The sequence below is a fragment of the Scatophagus argus genome, chromosome 2, assembly GCF_020382885.2.
Source record: "Scatophagus argus isolate fScaArg1 chromosome 2, fScaArg1.pri, whole genome shotgun sequence".
NCBI lineage: Eukaryota > Metazoa > Chordata > Actinopteri > Scatophagidae > Scatophagus > Scatophagus argus.
This window is the reverse complement of record NC_058494.1, coordinates 28,123,567-28,149,371: the sequence shown is the minus strand read 5'-3', so window position 1 is coordinate 28,149,371 and position 25,805 is coordinate 28,123,567. Positions and strand designations below refer to the sequence as shown.

General features: G+C 46.5%; 3 protein-coding genes across 4 annotated transcripts in view; 2 read left to right on the top strand and 1 right to left on the bottom strand.

The window, feature by feature from the left end:
* Positions 1-25,805, top strand: part of LOC124052702 (NACHT, LRR and PYD domains-containing protein 12-like) — a 231,900-nt gene that overhangs the window by 153,993 nt on the left and 52,102 nt on the right. The window lies entirely within an intron of this gene.
* Positions 674-20,062, bottom strand: LOC124052719 (NACHT, LRR and PYD domains-containing protein 12-like). The gene is made up of 12 exons (XM_046377300.1): positions 18,857-20,062; positions 18,535-18,722; positions 12,936-13,006; positions 12,735-12,823; positions 11,621-11,734; positions 9,643-9,928; positions 8,686-8,748; positions 6,034-7,909; positions 2,336-2,509; positions 1,894-2,067; positions 1,656-1,702; positions 674-1,420 (listed from the first exon to the last, which is right to left on the bottom strand). The coding sequence occupies exons 6-12, from the start codon at positions 9,917-9,919 to the stop codon at positions 876-878; spliced, it is 3,156 nt and encodes a 1,051-aa protein (XP_046233256.1). The 5' UTR covers positions 9,920-9,928; positions 11,621-11,734; positions 12,735-12,823; positions 12,936-13,006; positions 18,535-18,722; positions 18,857-20,062; the 3' UTR covers positions 674-875.
* Positions 13,387-18,029, top strand: zgc:172076. 2 transcript variants are annotated; one of them, XM_046377225.1, is made up of 9 exons: positions 13,387-13,585; positions 14,023-14,069; positions 14,406-14,604; positions 15,059-15,216; positions 15,671-15,803; positions 16,008-16,164; positions 16,420-16,543; positions 16,856-17,045; positions 17,600-18,029. In XM_046377225.1, exons 1-9 carry the CDS (start codon positions 13,570-13,572, stop codon positions 17,758-17,760), a joined length of 1,185 nt encoding a protein of 394 aa, XP_046233181.1. In that variant the 5' UTR covers positions 13,387-13,569; the 3' UTR covers positions 17,761-18,029. The 2 variants fall into 2 exon arrangements, with proteins under 2 accessions (XP_046233181.1, XP_046233191.1); XM_046377235.1 differs by having other exon boundaries at positions 13,387-13,688.

The following is a 25,805-nucleotide window of genomic DNA, read 5'->3' as shown; positions in this document are numbered from 1 at the left end:
TGGGCTGAAACGAGCCGGAATAAGATTACTTAAAGGTGAAACCTGAGATAAATGATGTAATGTGTGGAGATGGGCAGAATACCTGAGGAGCTGCACCTATTGGTGTCAAGGGGCCAGGATCAGGGGATGGTCAAAGGAATGAAGAATAGGTGGGGAAAGTGTATAGAACAAGAAGATGTCAGCCATCTTATTCAGAGCCCTTCTGGTGCATCCATGTTGAACGGCTCTCCTTTCTTGTCGACATTAAAGTCTTTGCTACCCAGAACTGTGACTCCTGTTGATGATTTTACTGAGCTTAAACAAGAAGATTTTTCTTGAACAACTGAACACTGATAAAACTTTAGAACTTTGGTCCATGTGGCTTGGAGCCTCTGTTCCATGACACCACACATCCCCGTCTTGGGTCATATTTAAGCTTGAAACAAGGCGACAGATTATTATTATTAGTACGAACAGCAGCCATTGGAGATGTATATAAAAGTCTGATCCACGATATGAACCTATGGCCAAATCTGGAACACTGACACTCACCTCCATCCATTCATATACACAGATTTACTGTGGAAATGACTCTGAAGGATTTCTGACAGCTTTCAACCTTCCCAGGATCAATTACACACCAATAACATCAACATTAATATCAAAGTGATCAGGAAAAAATCTTTAGATGATGTGAGAGTCTGGAACCTGATTTTATTGGATAAACACGCTTATTTATGTGAGAAATCAGTTCAGATTGTAAAGTACAGAAAACATCAAACTAAAATCTTTGTTACAAAACCTGAATGAAAACACTTTAAAAGGATTTCAAGTTATTTCAAACTGTGTGTGTGTGTGTGTGTGTGTGTTCCTCTAACAGGAGGAGACTCTCCCTCCTACACTGAACTCAGAGACACTGAGGAGAAGTCAGGCCAGAGCCCAAAGCCAAATCCAGCTTGAAGAGGTTCAGTGAATGTGGTGTTGAAGGTGTGGAGGTGGATCAGTGTGTCAGAGGAGACTCTGTAGAAGGACAGAGTGCCAGCAGGACAGTCCACATACACTGCAACTCTGTGAGAGACAGAGGACAGGGACGAGGAAATGCATGTTTTTCTCCTATTGTGATAGACAGTATAACCATCATCATCAGAGCACCTCAGACTCCAGGATTTATTATTTCGTCCAAACCAGCAGTCAGCAGTGTTTCCTTTCCTTCTGATTCCTCTGTAAGTCACTGATATATAAGCAACTCCACTCCACTCGACCTCCCAGTAGCAGCGACCAGTCAGTCCAGGTCTACACAGCAGCTGAGGCCAGAAGTCAAACCTCTCTGGATGATCAGGATGAGGCTGCTCCTCCATCACTGCTGTCACCTTTCTGTTGTTGTCAGACAGTTTGAGGTTTGTGTTTACTGTGTTTGTGTCCACTGTGAGTTCACAGGCATCTGATGGAGAGAACAAGACACAATACAGCAGCAGTTTATCATCTAACACACCTGATGGCTTCATTTGTTGCTTCATTAACAGACTGACTGTTCATTAGATCAGAACTTCACACTGACTCATCTTGTTGGATCTTCTATCAAACTGAGAGCTGAATGCAGATACACAAGCTTTAGACTGAAACTACTTTAACATGTGCTGCCTTGTTTTCATCAATCAAAGTCAACACACACTTACACTTCCTCAGACCAGGTTTCAGCCACTGCTGTCCACCATGTTCCACCCTGGAGGAAGAAACAAAGTCAGAATGAACCTTCAGAAGCTTCCTCATCAATGATCTTCATCAACCTTCACTCAGATCCACCATGAAGACAAAACAGCTGCATTTAGAAAACACATTTCATACACAGACTCAGTCCTCAGCTTGTCACTGTGACAGACAAACAGTGTGTGAGCTCTTGTTGTCTGGTCATACCTGAGAGTGTCCAGTCTCCAGTGTGGATCCTCCAGTCCAGCAGACAGCAGCCTCACTCCTGAGTCTCCTGGATGATTGTAGCTCAGGTCCAGCTCTCTCAGATGGGAGGGGTTGGATCTCAGAGCTGAGGCCAGAGAAGCACAGCCTTCCTGTGTGATCATACAGCCTGACAACCTGCAGACACACACACGTATGAACTCATTATTTCTATGTGAAAGACCTGCACCTGTCTTCAACAGAGCCAGATCACCATGATCTGCTGAGTGCCTCTGTGACAGAGTTTAAAAATAACAATAATAAGAAAAAACAGTTGTTGCTTCATTATTTTTCAGTAAATTCAGCACAATAAAAACCTACAGAAGCTGAGTATCATCAGAGACATCATCCTGTATGTCCAGCAACATTCAAATGGCCATCTGTTAAATAAAAAATGAACCCTGACCCAAGAGTCTCCAGCTGACAGTTTGGACTCTTCAGTCCAGCAGACAGCAGCTTCACTCCTGAATCCTGCAGGTGGTTGTTACTCAGGTCCAGCTCTCTCAGACTAGAGGACTGGGAGCTGAGAACTGAGGACAGAGCTTCACAGCTTCTCTCTGACAGGTTACAGCCACTCAGCCTGAAGGAGAGTTAGAGATAAAGACAAACATGGATACAGTTTTTGTTGTATAACATAAAATATATCATATCTTACTGGCTGCCCTGACTGAGTTGATGAGTAATTGTCAAAACAGTAGTGAAATCAAACACTAGAGGGCAGCAATATGTCATTGCAGAGTGTATTCTTATCCCAGTTTCACCCTCATGGAGTAATGAAGTATTTCTGATCCTGATTCCGATTTCTAATTAACCAAAGAAAGAGAAGAAACAACAACATTATTTGTCTGCTACGCTGTTGTTGTCACTATAACAGTGCCTGCATACTCTTTAACTGTAAACACTATGACATTCACATACTACTGGTTTCATACTAAGCCTTTAGACATACTAAATAAATCTCACACTGTTTTACTGCAGGACAAGTGCATTTGGCACCAGGACAACCTTGTTCGCAGGTCGATGATCGACCCTGCAGTCGTATCAGTGGATCTGCGGCCGTATGTTCTGAACACTCAGATCAGGTGGCGGAGGAGGAAGCAGGATAGACCTGGCAGACCTAAATGAACACTGAGGTTCTGCTGGGAACATCTGGCTGAGGACCCAGTCAGAATGGTCAACTATCACCTAAGGTGGGGTGGGGGACATGGAGTCCGAGTGGGCAGGCAGCTGTGGTCAGAAGGTCTCCGGTGCTAGTTGCGGCGGAAATCCTCCGGGGATGAAAGCCACCATCAAATTGAAGGAGTCCTAAAAGGCACGGCTGGCTTGTGGGACCCCTGAGGCAGCTGACAGCAGGCCAGACGATGTGCGTCTTGGGTAGTCACGAAAGCAAAAACCCGGGCCTCGAAGAAATTCTGGCAAACTGTCTAGCAACTCAGGACGGGAAGGCGGGCTCTAAATCACCTCTGAATGAGTTTAAGGAGTTTAAGGATCCTATTGTCTTGTTCACGAGTGAGGGTAAGATGGAGTAGGAGGCTGACAGGTGGATTGGATTGTTGTACCGGTCTACCATGGTGAAGAGAGAGTTGAGCCAAAAGGCCAAGCTCTTGATTTACCGGTCACTCTGTGTTCCAACCCTCACCGATGGTCAAGAGCTGTGGGTAGTGACCGGAAGAACAAGATCACAGATACAAGTGGCTAAAATGAGTTTTCTCCACAGGATGTCCAGGCTCAGCCTTAGAGGCAGGATGAGGAGTTTGGACATCCGGGAGGGGCTCCTTCGCATCATGAGGAGCCAGTTGAGGTGGTTCGGGCATCTGGTTAGGATGCCACCCAGACATCTTCCTGGGGAGTAGTTTTGGTCATGTAAGCCCAGGAGGAGACCCCGGGGCAGACCCAGGACATGATGGAGGGATTACATCCTCATTTGGTCTGGAAACGCCTTGTTATCCCCCAACAAGCCACAGTATGTGAGGACGCAGAGCGGTGAGTCTGACATGCTTTTCTGTAGCACAGGTGCACCACAGGGAACAGTTCTGGCTCCCTTTCTGTTCACTCTCTACACCTCTGATTTCAGGTACAACACCCCAACCTGCCACCTACAGAAGTTCTCAGACGACTCTGCGATCGTCGGCCTCATCATGGATGGTGACGACCAAGAGTACTGAGAACTCACCCAAGGATTTGTGGACTGGTGCCAGGAGAACCGCCTTCAAATCAACGCTGGTAAAACCAAGGAGCTGGTGGTGGACTTCAGCAGGCGCCAACACACCCCACCCACACTGGTGAACATCCAGGGAACAGACATTGAGAGAGTCTTCTCCTACAAGTACCTGGACGTTCACCTCAACAATAAACTGGACTGGACTGACAACACGGACGCCCTGTACAAAAAGGGCCAGAGCAGACTCTACCTGCTCAGGAGACTGAGGGCCTTTGGAGTACAGGGTCCACTCCTCAGGCGCTTTTATAACTCTGTGGTGACATCAGCCATCTTTTATCGTGTGGTCTGCTGGGCAGTCAGCATCTCTGCCCGGGACACAAAGAGGCTGGACAGACTGGTGAGGCGGGCCGCCTCAGTCCTGGGCTGCCCCCTGGACTCAGTGGACGAGGTGGGTGACAGAAGGACAATAGCCAAGCTGTCGTCCATGCTGGAGAGCCCCTCCCACCCCATGCAGGACACTCTGACAGCACTGGGCAGCTCCTTCAGTGACAGACTGCTCCACCCGCTCTGTGTGGAGGAGGTACCGCCGCTCCTTCCTGCCCACTGCTGTCAGACTCCACAACAAGCACAGCTGATAGACTGGACATTTAAGCTGTTGAATGTGTTAACTGGACAATAAATCATGTGCAATAATGGGACAAATGGTCACACCAGACCTGCAATAATACATGTGTAGTAATAACTGTGCAATGATCCTTACTCATGTAACACTGCTACTAGGATCAGTACATACATACTTAGTCCCTGAAACAGATCTGTGCAATAATTAATCCATCCACTAATCATATCTTGAGGGACTCTAGTGTAAATAGTCTTTTTCTTTTCTGTACCATCTACAGCAGCAGGTATTTGTTTCCTGTGTATTTATTCTTTTTGAACGCTCATCCTTCCCTTATCCCTGCATGCTTTGCACCCTCTATATCCTGTTTTCTGCTGTAACACTGTAATTTCCCAGTTATGGGACTAATAAAGGATTATCTTATCTTATCTTAAACAAGCTGGTGCAATTGGCCAGAGAGAGGAAAGTCTGGACTTCCCTGCTGAAGCTGCGGTCCCCGTGACCCACATTCGGGTAAGCGGAGGAAGACCAATTCCTTACGAATTCGTAAGGACAAATTCCTTACGAACATGCATTAAATAGCATGTTCGTAAGGAATGTTGGACTTAGCCAGGGGATGAATGTTTGCTTACACTGCTTAAAATGCCAAGCTATTATCAACCAAGTCAAGGGAAACATCACAGCTAATTAATTACCTGAGAATATCAATGAAGTTGTCCATGCCTCACTTTAAGTTTCATCATCACTGGAGGGTTCAACTGACACTCACTGTAGGCATGCTAATGTTAGCCAGGGGACTTGGCTTTCATGCAATTTTGGTTTTGTGTTTGACCGGGTGTTTCCCTCACCAGCTTTGCATGGACTACCTCACACTAGCACACACTTGTACATGCATATTTATGCTGCACGTGCTAAAATGGCTTCTTATTTATTTATTTCTTTTCCTCAGTTTAGTTTTTATATAATGTATTTGTCTCTTAGCCTATATATTCTATTTTTACTTAGCTTATATTTCTATTTTTTTATTCAACTTTTCATTTAATATTTTTTGTCCTAGCTATTGCTCCCGGGACCTGAGTCGTAATTTCGTACCATAAACTTGTAAATGTGAGCTGGTATGACAATAAAAGTCCCTTTATCCTTGATCCTTGAACCTCGCAAGTACTGAGTTTGACATTTACAAGCCTTAATCTGTGGAGGTAAATGAGAGTGAAGAAAAAAACGAACTGATTTGCTGCTAAATTCACTGACAGGTTGATCAGTTGATGAAGACATTACTTGAGAACCCGTCACATGTGATCCAGTCAGTACTGGGTTCACTTACAGAGCTTTGTTGGAGGCTTTGACCACTGTCAGCAGCCTCAGAAGAACCTCCTCTGAAGCAGAGTATTTCTTCAGGTCAAACATGTCCAGATCTTCTTCTGATGACAGTAAGATGAAGCCCAGAGCTGACCACTGAGCAGGAGACAGTTTATCTGTGGAGAGACTTCCTGACCTCAGGGACTGTTGGATCTCCTCCACCAGAGAACCATCATTCAGTTCATTCAGACAGTGGAACAGATTGATGCTCCTCTCTGGAGACAGATTCTCACTGATCTTCTTCTTGATGTACCTGACTGTTTTCTGTCTGGTCTGTGAGACACTTTCTGTGTGTTTCATCAGACCTCGTAGGAAAGTCTGATTGTCCTGAAGTGAAAGACCCAGGAGGAAGCGGAGGAACAAGTCCAGGTGTCCATTTGGACTCCGTAAGGCCTCATCCACAGCACTCTGGTACAGATGAGTTGGTTTATGTCCAGACCTTACCTTAGAACGGGTTAATGGTCCTTTTGACATCAGACTGACACCAGAGTTGATGAATGTCTGATGGACGTGAAGAGCAGCCAGAAACTCCTGAATGCTAAGATGGATGAAGCAGAACACTTTGTCCTGGTGCAGTCCTCTCTCCTCTTTAAAGATCTGGGTGAACACTCCTGAGTACACTGAGGCTGCTGTGATATCGATGCCACAGTCTGTCAGGTCTGATTCATAGAAGATCAGGTTGCCTTTCTGCAGCTGCTCAAAAGCCAGTTTTCCCAGAGACTCAATCATCTTCCTGCTGTCTGGACTCCACTGTGGATCTGTCTCAGCTCCTCCATCATACTTGATGTTCTTTCGTTTGGACTGAACCACCAGGAAGTGGATGTACATCTCAGTCAGGGTCTTGGGCAGCTCTCCACCCTCTCTGGTCTTCAACACATCCTCCAGAACTGTAGCAGTGATCCAGCAGAAGACTGGGATGTGGCACATGATGTGGAGGCTTCGTGATGTCTTGATGTGGGAGATGATTCTGCTGGTCTGCTCCTCATCTCTGGATCTCTTCCTGAAGTACTCCTCCTTCTGTGGGTCAGTGAACCCGATAACCTCTATCACTGTGTCAGCAAAATCAGAATGGATCTGATTGGCTGCTGCAGGTCGTGTGGTTATCCAGAGACGCGCAGATGGAAGCAGGTTCCTGTTGATGAGGTTTGTCAGCAGCACATCCACTGAGGTGGACTTTGTGACATCAAAGTCTGTGTCCTGGTTTTTACTCTCAGAGCAGTCCAGATGAAGTTGGCTCTCATCCAGTCCATCCAAGACAAACAGAAGTTTGAATTTACTTTTGTCATAGTTGGTGTTTCCTGAGGACTGCAGAGTTGTGAAGATGTGATTCAGAGCTTCTACCTTGATGTCTTTGGTCTCTCTGATACATTTATGAATTAGCGTTGCCAAACATAACTCTTCTCCCTTCCATAAATTCAGCTGGCGGAAGGTGAAGGGGAACATGAGGTGCACATCTTGATTGGCTCTTCCTTCAGCCCAGTCCAACACAAACCTGCGCACAAGAAATGTTTTGCCAATTCCTGCAATTCCACTGGTTAGCACTGTTCTTATGGGTTTATATTTTCCAGAGGGGGGCTTGAACATGTCTCTGGGTTTAATTGGTTCATCTGTTTCTGCTGGCTTCCTCGCCGCCTCAATCTGTCTGACCTCATGCTGCTTGTTGATGTGTAGGTCACCCCCAGCTGTGATGTAAAGCTCTGTGTAGATATCATCCAGAGGTTGCTCGTCCTTCTTCTGTGTCAATCCCTCTTGAGCACATATAAACTTGTCCTGGAGGTTTGATTGAAGTCTTTTCTGGTAATATGAGATGTGTCGTGGCTCTGGTACTGGAATGATTGCATCTGTGTAACAAATATTGATCTTCATATTATTAGGGTATAGTAATGTCTACAGATGCCTCTTTTCTCAGTAAACATACTTTTTGCTACAGGTTTGTTTCTAAAGAAAAACTAAAAGCAGTCAAACATAATTTTGCAGTTACAGGTGGGCAGTATTCCAGAAGCAGAGATTTGTAATTGTGTAACAGCAAGCTAGTTAAATTCGAATTTTGACAAAGATAACAATGAAAGACTTTACTCCACTTCTCAAAAGTGAAGGCAAAATATCCTGGAAATGAGTCCTGCCATTTCAGTGGTGGAGCGGCAGAATCAAGTTCACGCCCATCCACCCGTCTGGCCTCATCAGGAGCAGCATTCATCTGTCATTTCAGCTCCTTTTTATACCCACTGGGCCTTTATTTACCTCCAGTGCAAAGGGCACCATGTCTTTGTTGGAAGAAGGCTTATATTAAAGACAGGTCATTATATCAACTTCCCTCAGTTTGCGCCATGAATACATGCTCATATTTTAACATCCAGCCTTCATGGTTTTTTAGTCTGGTTCTGTTTTCCCTGTTGAACATTTGTTACTTCATGCTGTTTATACTAAAACGTAGTTTGGCTGACACATTAACGTACACACACCCGCAGTGACTGAAACACAACATCACCAGTTAAGATGAGTAATTCAAAACAACAAAGTGTTGAAAACAGCACAATTATGTTGATAAATTTATGCAGAGTTTTTCAACTAAATCACATCAAACTTCTGTACATCCCACAGAACAGAGCAGCTTTACCTTCAGTCTGAGAGGAGGAAGGTCCTCTGTTGTCTGGAGTCTGTCCACCATCACTGACACCCACTGACACAGAGAGAGACACACATCATGTGTTATATTTTCTGTTTGATCCATTACCTTTACCATTACCAGGTCTCTCCTGGTGATGGTCTGTCCAGGTCTATCCACGGGGGCAGCCGTGGCCTAGAGGTTGGAGAAGCGGCTTGTGATCGGAGGGTCGCCGGTTCGATTCCCCCACCGGACGGGCAGGAAAACTTTGGGTGTGGTGGAGTGATTAATGCGATAAAAATACTCCCCCCCTCCATTAGCCGGCTGATGTGCCCTTGAGCAAGGCACTTAACCCCCCAATATGCTCCCCGGGCGCTTGATGCTGCCCACTGCTCCTGTGTGTGTTTCACTGCATGTAATTTGCTGGGTGTTGCATGTGTGTGTTCAACTAAGGATGGGTCAAATGCAGAAGACGAATTCAGTGTGTATGTATGTATGTAAAAATATATATACTGTCAATAAAGCTGATTCTTCTTCTTATTCTTCTTCTTCTTCTACATAAGCATCTGGTGCTGGTTTAGCTGCTCCTGGTGGAACAGATGGATTCAATCCCAAAGCCTGCACGATGTTGACACACCAAGTGTTGTGCTTGTCATCACTCTTAGTGTCTGAGACATAAACTCCTGGACAACCAGGTGCGGGATACGACTGCTTTGTTTCTCGTCCACATATCAACCTCACGTACATAACAGAGAGACAATTCAATCGGGTGGCTCCATCAGCCCTCCGTCCTCTCACAGTGATGACTGGTAACCTAAACCTTTTCTCGTCATGATGAGATCAGGCCTCCAGCTGTTTTCCTCTGATCAATACACTAAGTCTCTGTACTGACAGACCCTGTTCCTTTACACGTGTTATGTTGTCAACCCACTCTGTTGATCTGAACATACAAACAAAAGTGTGACTGACCTCCTGGTCCTGAGCTGGTGTCCGTTAGTCTCTGCACCAGGTCGTTTCTGGGTATCTTCTCTAAAACCGTCTTGGTCACCGTCAGAGCTCCATCCATTTTATAGGCGTGCACCATCAGAGTCACGGTTTGAAACACGTCTGCCCTCTCCAGCTTGGACCATTTGATGGGTTGGTGGCCTTCCAGCACGTCTTCCTGGTTCAGATACCATCTGAATTTCTTAAATTCCTCTGCTGTTAAATCCTCCAGAGTGTTCGCAAGGCCTTCTGGTGTCATCATGGCTTCCTGCTGAAATCAGACAGTTTTGTCAACCTGAAGGAAAACTGCAAATGGCTTCCTGTTTCCTCATCTTTTCAGTGAGTGAAAGAAGAACAAGACCAAGAGGCTACAGCCTCTGTGAGGCAGGGCTTTGAGCAAAATGAGCAAAAAATCAGCATGACAATGCTAACATGTTGAAGGTGTTTACATTTTAGTTTAGTGAGTTACCATGCTAACATTATTAGCACATAATCATCAGCAAACAGTCTAGCCGATTCTGATATGAATGCCATTTGTTTTGCAAGTATTTAGTCACAAACCAAAGTATTGGACAGTAAAATTCTGACCTGATGGTGGCATGAAATGGAAACTTTGGTATTTGCGAGGTTATTATAGTTCATCCGAAAGAGTTGTTGAGACATTTGACTCGTTAGATACTTTTTGACCTTCACTGAACTGAATCAGACTTACTCTATAAACACAAAAGAAAGCACTGGGATTGGATTAACTGCATCATCTATCAAACCAACCACATCATCAGGAACACCCCAGAAAGACAGGCACTTGAGTCGGGATAAGAGCTAAGCTAACCCAACTTGGACTTCTGTAGTGGTTAGCAAGAGGGTTCCAGGTTCAGATCCTGGTCTGGGCCCTTGTTCGGGTTTTCTCCGGGTTCTCCAGCTTCCTCCCACAATCCCAAAAACATGCACATTAGGTTAACTCGCTGCTCTACTCTGCCCCTGGTGACCAGTCCAGGGTGAACTTGTCTGTTGCCCGCAGTCAGTTGGGATCAGCTCCAGTCCCCCCCTCCTCCCTGATCCTGACGGATAAGCGGGGTTGGTAGAAAATGGATGGATGGACACTTTTTACTGCAGTAGATTTAACAACATTCAAGCTACTGTGCACATTGAAATGTCATCAGAACATAAAATGTGATGCATTTGCCTCAGATTAAACTGCTAACTGCACTGTACATGAACTCATTAAAAGTGTCTTCTAGCCAACTAGCTATGTCGTCTGAATGCTGCTAATGCTGCGGATCATCGGTAATTATTCAGTAACATACCGGTAATTTGACGCTAATACCTTCAAACTAAATACTTAGTTTTAGGAGAAGGAATCTCAATCTTTTACCTGCAAAGGGACATTTTTGGATTGCTAATTTTATTGAATTAAAAGATCTGAGCTCTTCCTTTATGAAGCACTCCTAATCATCATTTTGTGCCATAAGACGTGTAGCAGGTGTGTCCATGTGAAAATGTGTGCTGGAGGTCCCAAGTCATTTCGACTGTCTTTTGTACCTGCATGTTGCAGTGGAATTGACTGATCAAACCTCTTGATCACTTTATCACACTGTGAAGTTCTCATCACCATTTAAGAGATTACACTGATGTCTGAGGGTCCGTCCCATCCTAATCAGTCTCACCTGTCCCTCGTTGTCCTCTGCCTCTCTCGTGTGGTGAGTCCTGGGACCTTTGCTTTGCTGTCCTGGACCTTGCCTGTTCCCTTTCAGATCTGTTTGCTCGTCTCACCAGTTCATAAGCTTTTTGTTCAGTGGCTTCTTGCAATAAATTAACAGTACTGCTTCAGCCCTGCCTCAAATGTCTGCACCTGGCTGTCCAGGTGCTCTCGTTCCTGTGAAGGCACAACACTTCAGCAGGGGCAGAGTTAGATTCATGTTCTAAATTATTTTATTTCTTATCTAGTTTGTCACAGTCTTACCTGTCTTACTGTTTTTCCACCTCGACAGTCACGGGTAAGACTTCAACCTCTACGACGAGCGCGATTCAGAGATGTGGGTGGTGATGTTCAGGTGTAGAAACAGCTTGGGCAGTTCTGCTCACAAAGAAGCAGGAGTGAGTTGAAGAAGGTAACTGCTGACAACATCTTGTCATACTGCAGGAAGATCTTCACTCATGATTTGACTGAAGATCTTCATGAACAGAGCACAGCATCACTTACAGGCATACAGCAGCAGCCTTTAGTTATCAGGCTCTGCTGTGGAACCACCTTCTGGTTTCGGTCCGGGAGGTGGACACCCTCTCTGTGTTTAAGAGTAGACTGAAAACTTTCCTGTTTAATAAAGCTTATAGTCAGGGCTGGTTTAGGCTGGTCTTTAGGTATGCTGCTATAGGCTCAGACTGCCGAGGAGGATCTCCCATGATGCACTGAGCTCTTTCTTCTCTAACTCTCCTTCTGCACACATTTATGTCTCATTAATGCATGTGAATAACTTGGCTGATATATGCATAAAATATGTGTTTATTAAAGAGTTTAGAAGGTGTCAGGAGGTAACTTTTGCTGTGATTTGGTGCCTTATAAATTAAACTGTCTTTTATGTCTTCATACTTCAATTCTTGCATGTTTTACAAGCCAGTGATGCTTTGGACTTTTTCTACTTACTCTGACTGGTCTGCTGTCTTTGCTTCCTACTTTTTATGTGATTGTATTTGTGCCTGTTTAAAATGTTCATTTTCTAACTTCCAGCAAGTTAATACAGAAACTCTTACTTCCTTATAAATCTAACTACTTTCTAATTTAACTACCGCTGTTCTGCTGTTGTGTCTTTTGTTAGAAATAGCAGAGTAACGTTCACTGTTTGCATAATGAACTGCTGACAGTTGAACACGTCTGGATCTGTTTTCTGCCCTCCAGCCAAACCCATTCACATCCTCGTTTCCTTAAGTTTCTTTTTTGTGACACACTGAGTTGTTCGAGGCTTCAGAAACAAGACGGCCGATACGTTAAGCATGGTGACCGCTTTCCCCTTTGTGTGCCAACGCCACGTTGGCCCTAAGCGGCCTGGTATCAGAATGAAAGAAAGCTGCCATCTTACCACACTGTGGAGCTGCTGAAGCGAGAGCTGATGTCCAGTCACAACAAAACCAGTTTTCAGTTACAGACTCGATCACCCAGACTGTACAACTTGCAAACAAAGAGACACAAGAAGACAATAAAACAGGAGGACAACAGAAGACAACCGGCTGGCTCACATCAGAGTGGGTCATTAGAGTCTGAACAGTAATGACTGACAAACCTCAGAGGCTGCTTCCTGCTGAGTGGTTAACCCGCCTCTTGCATCATTTGATTATCTGGGCTGAAGCGATCCTGCGGCGTAGACAGGAAGTGATCACTTTCTGTTTTGTAAAGTGCTGATCAAGACAAAGCCATTCTGTCAGAACAGACACTTCTCTTACTTTAATTACTGCTGGGTGGCTGAACTGCAGCAGCGCATCATATTTTATAAGAATATTTTATGTGCTTTGTGGAAAACACTTTAAAGCTGCATTGTGAAACGTAATCAGTAACCACTCAGATCAGTTTAATGGAGTAAAGACTGCACAACTCTTAGAGGAACTCAGAGGAGTGTAAGCACAAAGTAGCACAAACATGAGTAACTCCAAACGGACTGAACGTGATTGTGACGTGAGCGACATCTGCTGGTGAAACAAGTGAAGTCCAGTCCGGCTGAGAGGGGCGGGTCTCATCCAGGAGCTGGATCGTGTCGGTGGGCTGATGGACGAGCCGAACGTCCGCGGCAGCAGCAGTTATAAAAAGCCTGTGGACTGTAACCGGACTCCGGCAGGCGGCAGGACGAGCGGCTCGGGACCAGCACGACTATTCTTAGGCCTTTTGTTGTGCTGCCGGCCGGCTGCCATCACACGGACAACATGTGGAAGGTCAAACGTGAGTGTTTTCACCGCATGTCGCTTTGCTTCTCATCAGTAAACTCACGGACTGACTGGCTGCAGGTTTGATGAAGCTGGAGTTCTAACACAGCGTTAACACTGTGAGTGCATCCTGATCCAGATCTCCACGTCCCACATGTTCCACACTTTAACAGGGACGTCAGATTCTTCACATGTTGGCTTCTGCTGCGGGTCTTTCCTCTGGGATGAGCGGATCCTCATTAATTAACGTGTGTGACAATGTGAAGCTGGAGAAATGTGTCACTTTATATTTTAAAGAATTATTGGTTTTACGTGTGCATGCTCACATTTTATTTCTGTGGGGATGCAGGCTCATTTATACACATTTTGTCTGGTTACACAGTCAGTCAGGCTTCACGTTGTGTTTCAGCAGCCTGCAGTCCTGTGAAACAACCCGTCTTACTTGTGTTGCAGCTCCGGTTGCTTTTCCAATGGAGACGAGGTACCGGCCCATTTTGGAGGTAATCCTGATCATCCAGCGTGACTCAGTGTGACTTTGAAATGACTTCATGGCTCCAGCAGCTCAAAGTGAAACAAGCTTTTTCCCAGAGAGACTGCTGTTACCTTAAAAAGGTTTTCTGTGAGACAAAAGCCAGTTGGACCAGCTTCAGCTCTCATTTCTTTGGTGTTTTTTATTTAAAATGAATCCATCATGGCCGCACTGGACTTTATTACCACCTTCAGGACACTGCAGGGACGAGTAGAGCTGCTTGTTGATGATCAAAGTCAGACATTTTCACATCACCGACAACAACAGTTTCTGACTGAAATGTCTTTCTGTCTTGTTGTGCGTTCAGAGTTTGGTCCCCCCTGACCCCATGTCCCAGTTCCACCTGAGGAGGGGTTCCCCCGACGAGGAGTTTCCAGACCTGTGCAGGAACTCCACCTGGATGGGACGCATCCTCACACCTGCCATGTACCGGCGCCAGTTCCACCGCTGCACCCACAGCGGAGTCACCTTTGATGACGTCATCCGCCCGGGCCTCGAGGAACCAGGTGATGTCAGCGTGATGAATTACAGCGAACGCTGAAGGAACAATCAGTAACTGGTTGGACAACAGAAATTACTGACATTTTCACAAAAATGTTCTTCTTGTATCTCAGCTGGTGGGAATTCAAAATGTTTGGTTTGTGTTTTTGTGTTGTTGAAATTTATTCTCTGGATTTCATGACCTGCTGGTTCCCGTTTTACAGTTTGATATCAAAGCAACCGTTCAGTTTACATTTGGGTTAGAGGAAGTTAAACAAAGTAAAGCTGATGGTGGAGAAACGTGGAGCCGTTTCATGTTTCTGTCTCTGGCGTAAGCTGCCATCCGTCTGACAGACCTGACAGACCTGACAGTTTGTTGTTTCATCCCGTCCACTTCAAAGAAGTCAAGATGTTGTCCTGAGACTTGTGAGGATTGTGGACGGTACTCTGTAAACGTGTGTGTAATGTTTGTGTATGAAGGGGACTGGTCGGGTCCTGGATCAGTGGGGTGTGTCGCGGGCGATGCCCAGTCCTACATCCTGTTCTGCGACTTCTTCGACAGAGTCATCGAGGCGTATCATGAACACAAGATCAGCAGCCGGACGCCAGAGAGCGACCTGAACTACGACAACTTGAAGGTGAGCTGCTCAGACTGCCGTGTGTTTCCTCACGCTGATTTGATCACAGATGAATTATTGTCAGTCAGGAAAAACTCTTGAACCCAGAAAACTCTCAGCTACAAAAACGTAGCCAGGGACAAACCCAACAAGAAGACACGATGCAGAAAGACGAGCACTTAACAGGCGTCTCAGCAGGACTGCAGGGGGACCGTCGACGCGACCCAGCAGACCTGTGTGACCACATCCAGGTATCCAGATCAGGTATCCAGACCTGCATCCAGGTATCCAAACGGGCCATGGAGAACAAACGGAACAGGACGAAATGTCTTCACGTCCTCCTCATTCTGGGTCCAGAAAAGCTGAGGCTGAAAACATGAACTGAGTTTTTATGAAGGTCACAACAGAGCAACACTTTACCTTCAGAACCCGCTAACATTTCAGCTGTAAAGTGTGTGTGTGTGTGTGTGTGTAGGGCGGTGATGACTTGGACAGGTCATATGCTGTCTGCTGTGAGGTCAGTGTCGTCCGCGGTGTTGAAGACTTCTGCTTCCCGACACACTGCAGCCGAGGAGAGCGCAGACAGCTCCTCACGCTGGCCCGGAGAGGTACTGCACCTCTGAGAACGCAGTCAGTGAACCCTGAATGACTTGGTCTGAGAACAGTGACGGCTGTTCTAGGCTGCCGTTCCTCTTGTACAGTAATAATCCAATAAGGAAAGAGTGAAAGCAGTCCAGCAGGGTGCGATGCTGGTCTCGGGGTGAGGTGTTAAGCAGCAGTAATGAACAAGTTGACCTCCTCTTTGCTTTCAGCTCTGCAGCAGCTGGACCAGCACGGGCTTCCGGGTCAACTTCTCTTACTGGAGGAGCTGAACCAGGAGCAGCAGAGGCAGCTGAACCTGAACCCCCCGTCCTCCTCTCAGCTCCGCATTGGCGTGGCTCGGGACTGGCCTGATGCCAGGGCAGTCTGGTGAGTCTGGTTTCTTCCCTTGAGTCCTTTTGTCCCAATAACTTCTGACTGCAACAGTGCTAAGGTGGTGGAGCAGCACAACATGATTTGTAAGGTTGGAGGACTGATGTTCAGCTCTGTCTGTCCACAAACTGTCTTCAGAGAGGTGGGACGAGGCACATAGAGCAGTTTCTGGACCAGTAACTCAAATCCTTGACACCACAGATGAAATATTTCAGGACCCAGTTTGATGAGACTCTCTGGTCCTCATTGCAGGGTGAGTCAAAATGGCAGCCTGGTGGTCTGGGTCAACATGGAGGACCACCTGAGACTTGTGTCCACGCGAGAAGACGCCAACATTGCTGAGGCATTTAAATGCATCTGCGTCAACGTGCAGAAGGTCAGCGATTGGTCTGATTGTTATGAAACCAACAGTCAATGAAAGCTGACGTTTTCACTCGTAAAACATTTCAGCCATAATTTAGCCCTCGACCTCTAAAAGAGCTCGTAAGAGTAAACTCCAACTCCATACATTCACACAACGTAAAGGTCTATCAGACTCTATTTTATTCATGAGACAGCTGCAAGTGCAGTCGGAGTCCCTTAGCACTGCAGGCGTCTGTTCGGTTGTCTTCGTCTCATAGTGTGTTCCATCACAGTCGTAGACATAATTTAAATAATTAAAAGTCATAATTTCTGCTTGCATCTCCAGCTGGAGGAGTTCTACAGGAAGCTCAGACACCCGTTCATCTGGAAGCACCAGCTCGGGTGGGTGACGAGCTCTCCGGCCGACGTGGGGACGGGTCTGAGGATCCGAGTCCACGTCAGACTGCAGTACCTCCCCAAACACAACAGACTGCAGGACATCCTGAGGAGACTCAGGATCCGCATGGACAAAACAGGTCTGGAGGGCAGATGTGACACTGATGTTAGACCACAGGCACGAGGCCGTGGCTGGGACCAGCTGGACTCGGCCCAACCACTTGTACAACTGGTCGATCCTAAGTGTCTGCGAGATGTTTTCTTAACTTTGAAATTCTTAAAATGAACACTTAAAGACTGTCTATCTTTTCCCTTTCTAAAAGTCAACACCAGTTAGGCTGCTGTCATGTGTGAAGTCTGGACCAATCACAACTGGCCATTTTTGTTGAGCAGCAGATGAAAAATCTATCAGAACTTGTGGGCTGCAGCTAAATGAGTTGATAGCTGAGGCACACAAATGTCAGTTTTTAGATTAAAAGAGGAATCCCATCAGTTTCCAGATGTGTTGCGCAGATGCAGTCGCTGCATTTCCTACTGAGTCCAGACAAACGCGAACTGACCCACTGATGCTGCATGTTCAAAAATGAAGAACTGAGTGTAAACGCTACAGCGTTCAGCTCTTTGGAGGCCTGATGTTTCTTCAGGAACTGATCTGAACTGTGAGGGAGATCATCTCTACCTTTTCTTCTCCCAGACTCCCCGATGCTGTACCATGTGTGCAACGCCGCAACCTTCGGCGTGAGCCAAGTGGGTTTGACCCAGCTGGTGGTGGACGGCGTCAAACTGCTCATCGCCATGGAGAAGAGGCTGGAGGGCGGCCGCGACATCGAGGAGCTCGTCCCCACTCAGAAGTAGAAGAATCACTACCCGAACTGAAAAGCTCGACTCAACTGAAGGTGCAACTGACCCCATAGAAAAACAAATCATGTAAAGGTGAAAACTGCAGTCGGGTTAATTAATTACTCAAAAGTACAAGTTACTTTTTCTTCACTGTTTTTAATCTGTCTTTAATTGCAGTCATGAAAGTAACCTTAAAGTTGAATCGAACTTTTCACTGCTGGACGAAAACGGTCACGTGTTTTGAAAGGCCTTCATCCCGCCTCCTTCAGGAGGTCAATCAAAGTGACAAGATAGGTTTATTTGTCACACACACAATCATACACGGTACAATGTGCAGTGAAATTGTTTGTGTCCCTGCTACCAAAAAATAGGTAAATAAAAAATTTTAATTTAAAGAAAAAAAAAAAAATTAAAATTAAATTTAAAAAAAGTGAAAATGTGCATTATTTACATGAGTGGTATTTACAACGTTCAGACTGGTCATGTTGTGGTTGTAGATCATCTTACATGTCAGATCGTTTAAAGCCAAATTAAACACAAAACAGTTTGCTCAAGTGTTTCATTTGTTGCTGTTTTTGTCTGAGCTCATTTAACTCCACATAACAGACGAACTTGTGTCTTTGTGCTGCCATCAGATGAATTATTTGTTGCTGTGCTGTGACGTGATGTTTAGATCTCAGTTCTACCCAGAAAGCATGAAGCCCAACTGAAGAAGTTAACGCAGACTGGAAAGCGTTTTGTCAGGAAAGGGAAGAATCCTTCAAGTGAAGAAGTCTTGGCTGTACTCACTGCTGCTCCTTCCTGCTCCTCCCAACTCCTGGGTGGAGCTGCTGTAAGTCACCTCCGTACTGTATCGTCAAACCGCCCTGCTCTGGTCCTGGAGGCTGCGTTCACTTCCTGTCCAGTGTCCAGCCGTGTTCATCAGGAAGCTGCTGAGTTCACACACCAGCATCCCCCCGCAATCAGAGGTCCAGCAACTACACGAACGTTAAATTTGGATTTTATTTAGACAAAGCTGCCAGCTTCAGAGTCGACTCTTCTGTGCTTCTTTACACCAAATGAGATGAAGCTGCTCATGAAGATATGAACTGTAAGCCAACCACAACCTCACCTGAACCGCGCTGTGGCAGTGTGCTTTCACAGTTGTTGCACTGAAGCCAATCTGGAAAGTTTCCATCCATCTGTGGTGAATCCCAGCACTCCACCACAAAAACCTGGCCCGGTCTCGTCTTGGAGCCCTCTGAGTCCTGGTCTCACCTGCTGGAGGGCGAAGCTGAAAGGTGACTGTGTACAGATGGACCACCACAAAACTGTGCAGACAAAAAGCCACTTGGACTAGTTTCAGTTCTGTGTCATTTGTGTGTTTTTATTTAAAACAAATCCATCATGGCTACAAGGGACGTCTGCTACTTTCCCAGTAACGACAAGCGTGACGAGCCAGAGTGACTGTCTGTGAGCTGAGGTCAAGGCCAAATACTGAGCACTGCTGCCGGCAAATACTGCTGCCAGATACTGAGCATGCTAAATACTGAACACTGCTGCCGCCAAATACTGAGGGTTGCAGCCAAATACTGAGCAGTACGGTTACCAAATACCGAGAACTTCTGCAGCCAAATGCTGAGCTCTGCTGCTGCCAAATACTATTGCCAAATACTGTGCATGCCAGATACTGAGCACTGCTACCGGCAAATACTGCTACCAAATACTGACCGCTGCTGCTGCTAAATACTGCTGCCAAATAGTGACCAGAGCTGCTGCTAAATACTGAGTGCTGTTGCTGGCAAGTACTGCTGCCATATACTGAGCACTGCTGCCGCCAAATACTGCTGCCAAATACTGAGCACTGCTGTTGCCAAATACTGAGCACTTCTGCTGCCAAATACAGAGCACTACTGCCGGCAAATACTGAGCACTGCTGCCGCTAAATACTGCTGCCAAATAGTGACCAGAGCTGCTGCTAAATACTGAGCGCTGTTGTTGGCAAGTACTGCTGCCATATACTGAGCACTGCTGCTGCCAAATACTGAGCACTTCTGCTGCCAATACTGAGCACTGCTGCCGCTAAATACTGCTGCCAAATAGTGACCAGAGCTGCTGCTAAATACTGAGCGCTGTTGCTGGCAAGTACTGCTGCTAAATACTGAGCACTGCTGCCGCCAAATACTGCTGCCAAATACTGAGCACTGCTGTTGCCAAATACTGAGCACTACTGCTGCCAAATACAGAGCACTTCTGCCGCCAAATACTGCTGCCAAATACTGAGCACTACTGCCAGCAAATACTGAACACTGCTGCTGCCAAATACAGAGCACTGCTGTTGCCAAATACTGAGCACTACTGCCGGCAAATACTGCTGCCGAATAGTGACCAGAGCTGCTGCTAAACACTGAGCGCTGTTGCTGGCAAGTACTGCTGCCAAATACTGCTGCCAAATACTGACCACTGCTGCTGCTAAATACTGCTGCCAAATAGTGACCAGAGCTGCTGCTAAATACTGAGTGCTGTTGCTGGCAAGTACTGCTGCCATATACTGAGCACTGCTGCCGCCAAATACTGCTGCCAAATACTGAGCACTGCTGTTGCCAAATACTGAGCACTTCTGCTGCCAAATACAGAGCACTACTGCCGGCAAATACTGAGCACTGCTGCCGCTAAATACTGCTGCCAAATAGTGACCAGAGCTGCTGCTAAATACTGAGCGCTGTTGTTGGCAAGTACTGCTGCCATATACTGAGCACTGCTGCTGCCAAATACTGAGCACCTCTGCTGCCAATACTGAGCACTGCTGCCGCTAAATACTGCTGCCAAATAGTGACCAGAGCTGCTGCTAAATACTGAGCGCTGTTGCTGGCAAGTACTGCTGCCAAATACTGAGCACTGCTGTTGCCAAATACTGCTGCCAAATACTGAGCACTGCTGTTGCCAAATACTGAGCACTTCTGCTGCCAATACTGAGCACTGCTGCCGCTAAATACTGCTGCCAAATAGTGACCAGAGCTGCTGCTAAATACTGAGCGCTGTTGCTGGCAAGTACTGCTGCTAAATACTGAGCACTGCTGCCGCCAAATACTGCTGCCAAATACTGAGCACTGCTGTTGCCAAATACTGAGCACTACTGCTGCCAAATACAGAGCACTTCTGCCGCCAAATACTGCTGCCAAATACTGAGCACTACTGCCAGCAAATACTGAACACTGCTGCTGCCAAATACAGAGCACTGCTGTTGCCAAATACTGAGCACTACTGCCGGCAAATACTGCTGCCGAATAGTGACCAGAGCTGCTGCTAAACACTGAGCGCTGTTGCTGGCAAGTACTGCTGCCAAATACTGCTGCCAAATACTGACCACTGCTGCTGCTAAATACTGCTGCCAAATAGTGACCAGAGCTGCTGCTAAATACTGAGTGCTGTTGCTGGCAAGTACTGCTGCCATATACTGAGCACTGCTGCCGCCAAATACTGCTGCCAAATACTGAGCACTGCTGTTGCCAAATACTGAGCACTTCTGCTGCCAAATACAGAGCACTACTGCCGGCAAATACTGAGCACTGCTGCCGCTAAATACTGCTGCCAAATAGTGACCAGAGCTGCTGCTAAATACTGAGCGCTGTTGTTGGCAAGTACTGCTGCCATATACTGAGCACTGCTGCTGCCAAATACTGAGCACCTCTGCTGCCAATACTGAGCACTGCTGCCGCTAAATACTGCTGCCAAATAGTGACCAGAGCTGCTGCTAAATACTGAGCGCTGTTGCTGGCAAGTACTGCTGCTAAATACTGAGCACTGCTGCCGCCAAATACTGCTGCCAAATACTGAGCACTGCTGTTGCCAAATACTGCTGCCAAATACTGAGCACTGCTGTTGCCAAATACTGAGCACTTCTGCTGCCAATACTGAGCACTGCTGCTGGCAAATACTGAGCACTGCTGCCGCCAAATACTGCTGCCAAATACTGAGCACTGCTGTTGCCAAATACTGAGCACTTCTGCTGCCAATACTGAGCACTGCTGCCGCTAAATACTGCTGCCAAATAGTGACCAGAGCTGCTGCTAAATACTGAGCGCTGTTGCTGGCAAGTACTGCTGCTAAATACTGAGCACTGCTGCCGCCAAATACTGCTGCCAAATACTGAGCACTGCTGTTGCCAAATACTGAGCACTACTGCTGCCAAATACAGAGCACTTCTGCCGCCAAATACTGCTGCCAAATACTGAGCACTACTGCCAGCAAATACTGAACACTGCTGCTGCCAAATACAGAGCACTGCTGTTGCCAAATACTGAGCACTACTGCCGGCAAATACTGCTGCCGAATAGTGACCAGAGCTGCTGCTAAACACTGAGCGCTGTTGCTGGCAAGTACTGCTGCCAAATACTGCTGCCAAATACTGAGCACTACTGCCGGCAAATACTGCCAAATACAGAGCACTGCTGTTGCCAAATACTGAGCACTACTGCTGCCATATACTGAGCACTGCTGCCGCCAAATACTGCTGCCAAATACTGACCAGAGCTGCTGCTAAATACTGAGCACTGCTGCCGGCAAATACTGAGCACTGCTGCTGCCAAATACTGAGTACTGTTGCTGCCAAATACTGAGCATTGCTGCTGCCAAATACTGTTGCCAAATACTGAGCACTTCTGCTGGCAAATACTGCTGCCAAATGCAGAGCACTTCTGCTGCCAAATACTGAACACTGCTGCTGCCAAATACTGTTGCCAAATATTGTGACCAGAGCTGCTGCTAAATACTGAGCGCTGCTGCTGGCAAGTACTGCTGCCAAATACTGAGCACTGCTGCCAAATATTGTGCACGCCAAATACAGAGCACTGCTGTTGCCAAATACAGAGCACTGTTGCTGCCAAATACTGAACACTGCTGCCGACAAATACTGTTGCCAAATATTGTGCACGCCAAATACTGAGCACTGCCACCGCCAAATACTCAGGGCTGCTGCTGCTAAATACTGAGCGCTGCTGCCAAATACTGCTGCCAAAAACTGAGCACTGCTGCCGCCAAATACTGAGGACTGCTATTGCCAAATACTGAGCACTGCCGCCACCAAATATTGAGCACCGCTGCTGCCAAATACTGAGCACTGCTGTTGGCAAATACTGCTGCCAAATGCAGAGCACTTCTGCTGCCAAATACTGAGCACTGCCGCCACCAAATATTGAGCACCGCTGCTGCTAAATACTGAGCGCTGCTGCTGGCAAGTACTCCTGCCAAATACTGAGCATGCCAAATACTGAGCACTGCTGCTGTCAAGTACTGCTGCCAAATACTGAGCACTGCTGGGAAATACTGAGCACTGCTGCTGGCAAGTACTCCTGCCAAATACTGAGCATGCCAAATACTGAGCACTGCTGCTGTCAAGTACTGAGCACTGCTGCCGCGAAATACTGAGCACTCCCGCCGCCAAATACTGTTGCCAAATACTGAGCACTACTGCCGGCAAACACTGCTGCCAAATACTGAGCACTGCTGTTGGCAAGTACTCCTGCCAAATACTGAGCATGCCAAATACTGAGCACCGCTGCTGCCAAATACTGAGCACTGCTGGGAAATACTGAGCACTGCTGCTGGCAAGTACTGCTGCTAAATACTGAGCACTTCTGTTGTCAAATACTGAGCACTTCTGCTGCGAAATACTGAGCACTGCTGCCGCCAAATACTGAGCACTGTTGCTGCGAAATACTGAGCACTGCCGCCGCCAAATACTGTTGCCAGATACTGTTGCCAAATACTGAGCACTACTGCCAGCAAATACTGCTGCCAAATACTGAGCACTGCTCCCAAATACTGAGCACTGCTGTTGGCAAGTACTCCTGCCAAATACTGAGCATGCCAAATACTGAGCACTGCTGCTGGCAAGTACTGCTGCTAAATACTGAGCACTTCTGCTGGCAAATACTGCTGCCAAATACTGAGCACTGCTCCCAAATACCGCTGCCAAATACTGAGCACTGCTGCTGCCAAGTTTAAACTGAGCAGAGCCGCTGCTAAATACTGAGTGCTGCTGCTGCCAAATACTGAGGGCTGCTGGCAAATACTGAGCACTGCTGCTGCCAAATACTGTTGCCAGATACTGTTGCCAAATACTGAGCACTACTGCTGGCAAATACTGCTGCCAAATACTGAGCACTGCTCCCAAATACCGCTGCCAAATACTGAGCACTGCTGCTGCCAAGTTTAAACTGAGCAGAGCCGCTGCTAAATACTGAGTGCTGCTGCTGCCAAATACTGAGGGCTGCTGCCAAATACTTAGCACTGTTTCTGTCTCTTTGCTTTCTGTGTTCCCTGTTTTTTTCCATCAGATGTTGGTGAAGGAGAGGAAAAGGAGGAGATTCACTGATGTTTGGGAGGTTCAGGATCCTCATCACACTGACCTCTGTGAAGAGCTGAAGAGACACGTTTCAACACACATCTGTAGAAATTTCTCAGATGAAAACCTAAATTTCAATGGAAACATGACGCACACAGACAGACAGGCAGATAGACAGACAGACAGGCTGGCAGACAGGTGACAGTGTACCTTCTGCAGACTGGTGGGGTTCAGCTGGGTTTTGTTGATGATCTTAATGGCGATCTGGCTTCTGGTTTGAAAGTTCCATGGCTGGTCATGTGACTTAGGTTTTCTCTATCAGGTCCCCAGAGGGATTCCTCTTTAATTTGTGGTTCACTTGAGTGATATGAAGGCCTGATTCCTGTCTCCTGGTGTTGCATCCTGCACTGCATTCTGGGAAAATTCTGTGGGTAATGTAGGCAACAGTGAGCTTCACGTTTTTAACTTAAATCATGTACTTCAGTCAACTAACTGCACTGCGGAGCAAACACGTGACGGAGCTCCTGCTCCCCGTCATCCTCATCTTCATCACCGTCATCCTAAAAATATCCCAGCATCCTCCTCAGCTGCTTCCACTCAGACGGTCTGGCCACCATGTTCATCTCACCCAGAAGTCTTTATTTTGTAACGTTTGTGTGTTTCAATGGTGAATCAGCTACAAAACGTCAACCTGCCAAACTGAAGGGGCTCAACGCTGATCCACGATCAGACGTTCATAACTCATACCTGAGTTTCATCTGAGATTAAACTGAAATCATTTAGTGAAATGAAGAACCATAAATGCTGACATATGGAAGTACAAGTACCAGTGCCATATGGTAAAAATACTCTGTTACAAGTAAAAGTCCTGCATTGAAAATATTATTGCAGTTAAAGTACATAAGCAGGAAAAGTATGACTTACTTGTTGAGCCTGACATGTAAACTCATCATCTCCACACCCTCAGGCTGATGGAGTTGGGTGAAGTTTCTTCATCCACAAAGCATCTCTGGAGCTTCAGCTTTCTGCTGAACCAGTGAAAAAGAAAACCATAAAACGGCTCCTCACAGCCCCCCAAAGTCTCCAGAAGCCCTGGGATCCCAAACTGATTCAGAAAGACTTTATTTACACCCTTATTAATCTCAAATCCTCTCTGTAGTACTGAGACAGAGCCAAGTCCAGACCAGAGTCCCTCTGAGGATCAGATGTGGACCTTCATTCCTGAAACTACCAGACTCTGCTGCCCCCTGGTGGCGTCGCTGCACGGTTGCATTCTGCTGAACTGTTAGCTCCTGCAAGATCAACTGGACTCAGTTTGAATAAGCAACATTTCACTTGAGGTTTATGTGCACTGAGGAGGACACGATGAAGATGAAGTTTAAACTGTTGATCCCTGACATGAATTACAAAAGACAAATCCACTGTCCGACTCCCGCTTTGTCGCTTTGTAAATTCAACAAACAAATCAGTGAGCAAATGAGTCCAAGTTAAACTTCAGATTAAAAACGTGGAGGGAGTGTTTTCTCTCCAATCGAGATCCAGAAAGCAGCTTTCCTTTGCTTTTCAAACAAAGAATGATAGTTAATCATCGTGCTGACTTTCCTACTTAACTTTTGTCTACCAAAAAAGCAACACAGGGATCAAAAAACACTTCAAGTGTCCTGTGTGACCTATGAGAAGTCCAACATGTTCTCCACGTTCACTGTGAAAGACTCCAGATTTTTAAGTTTAAACG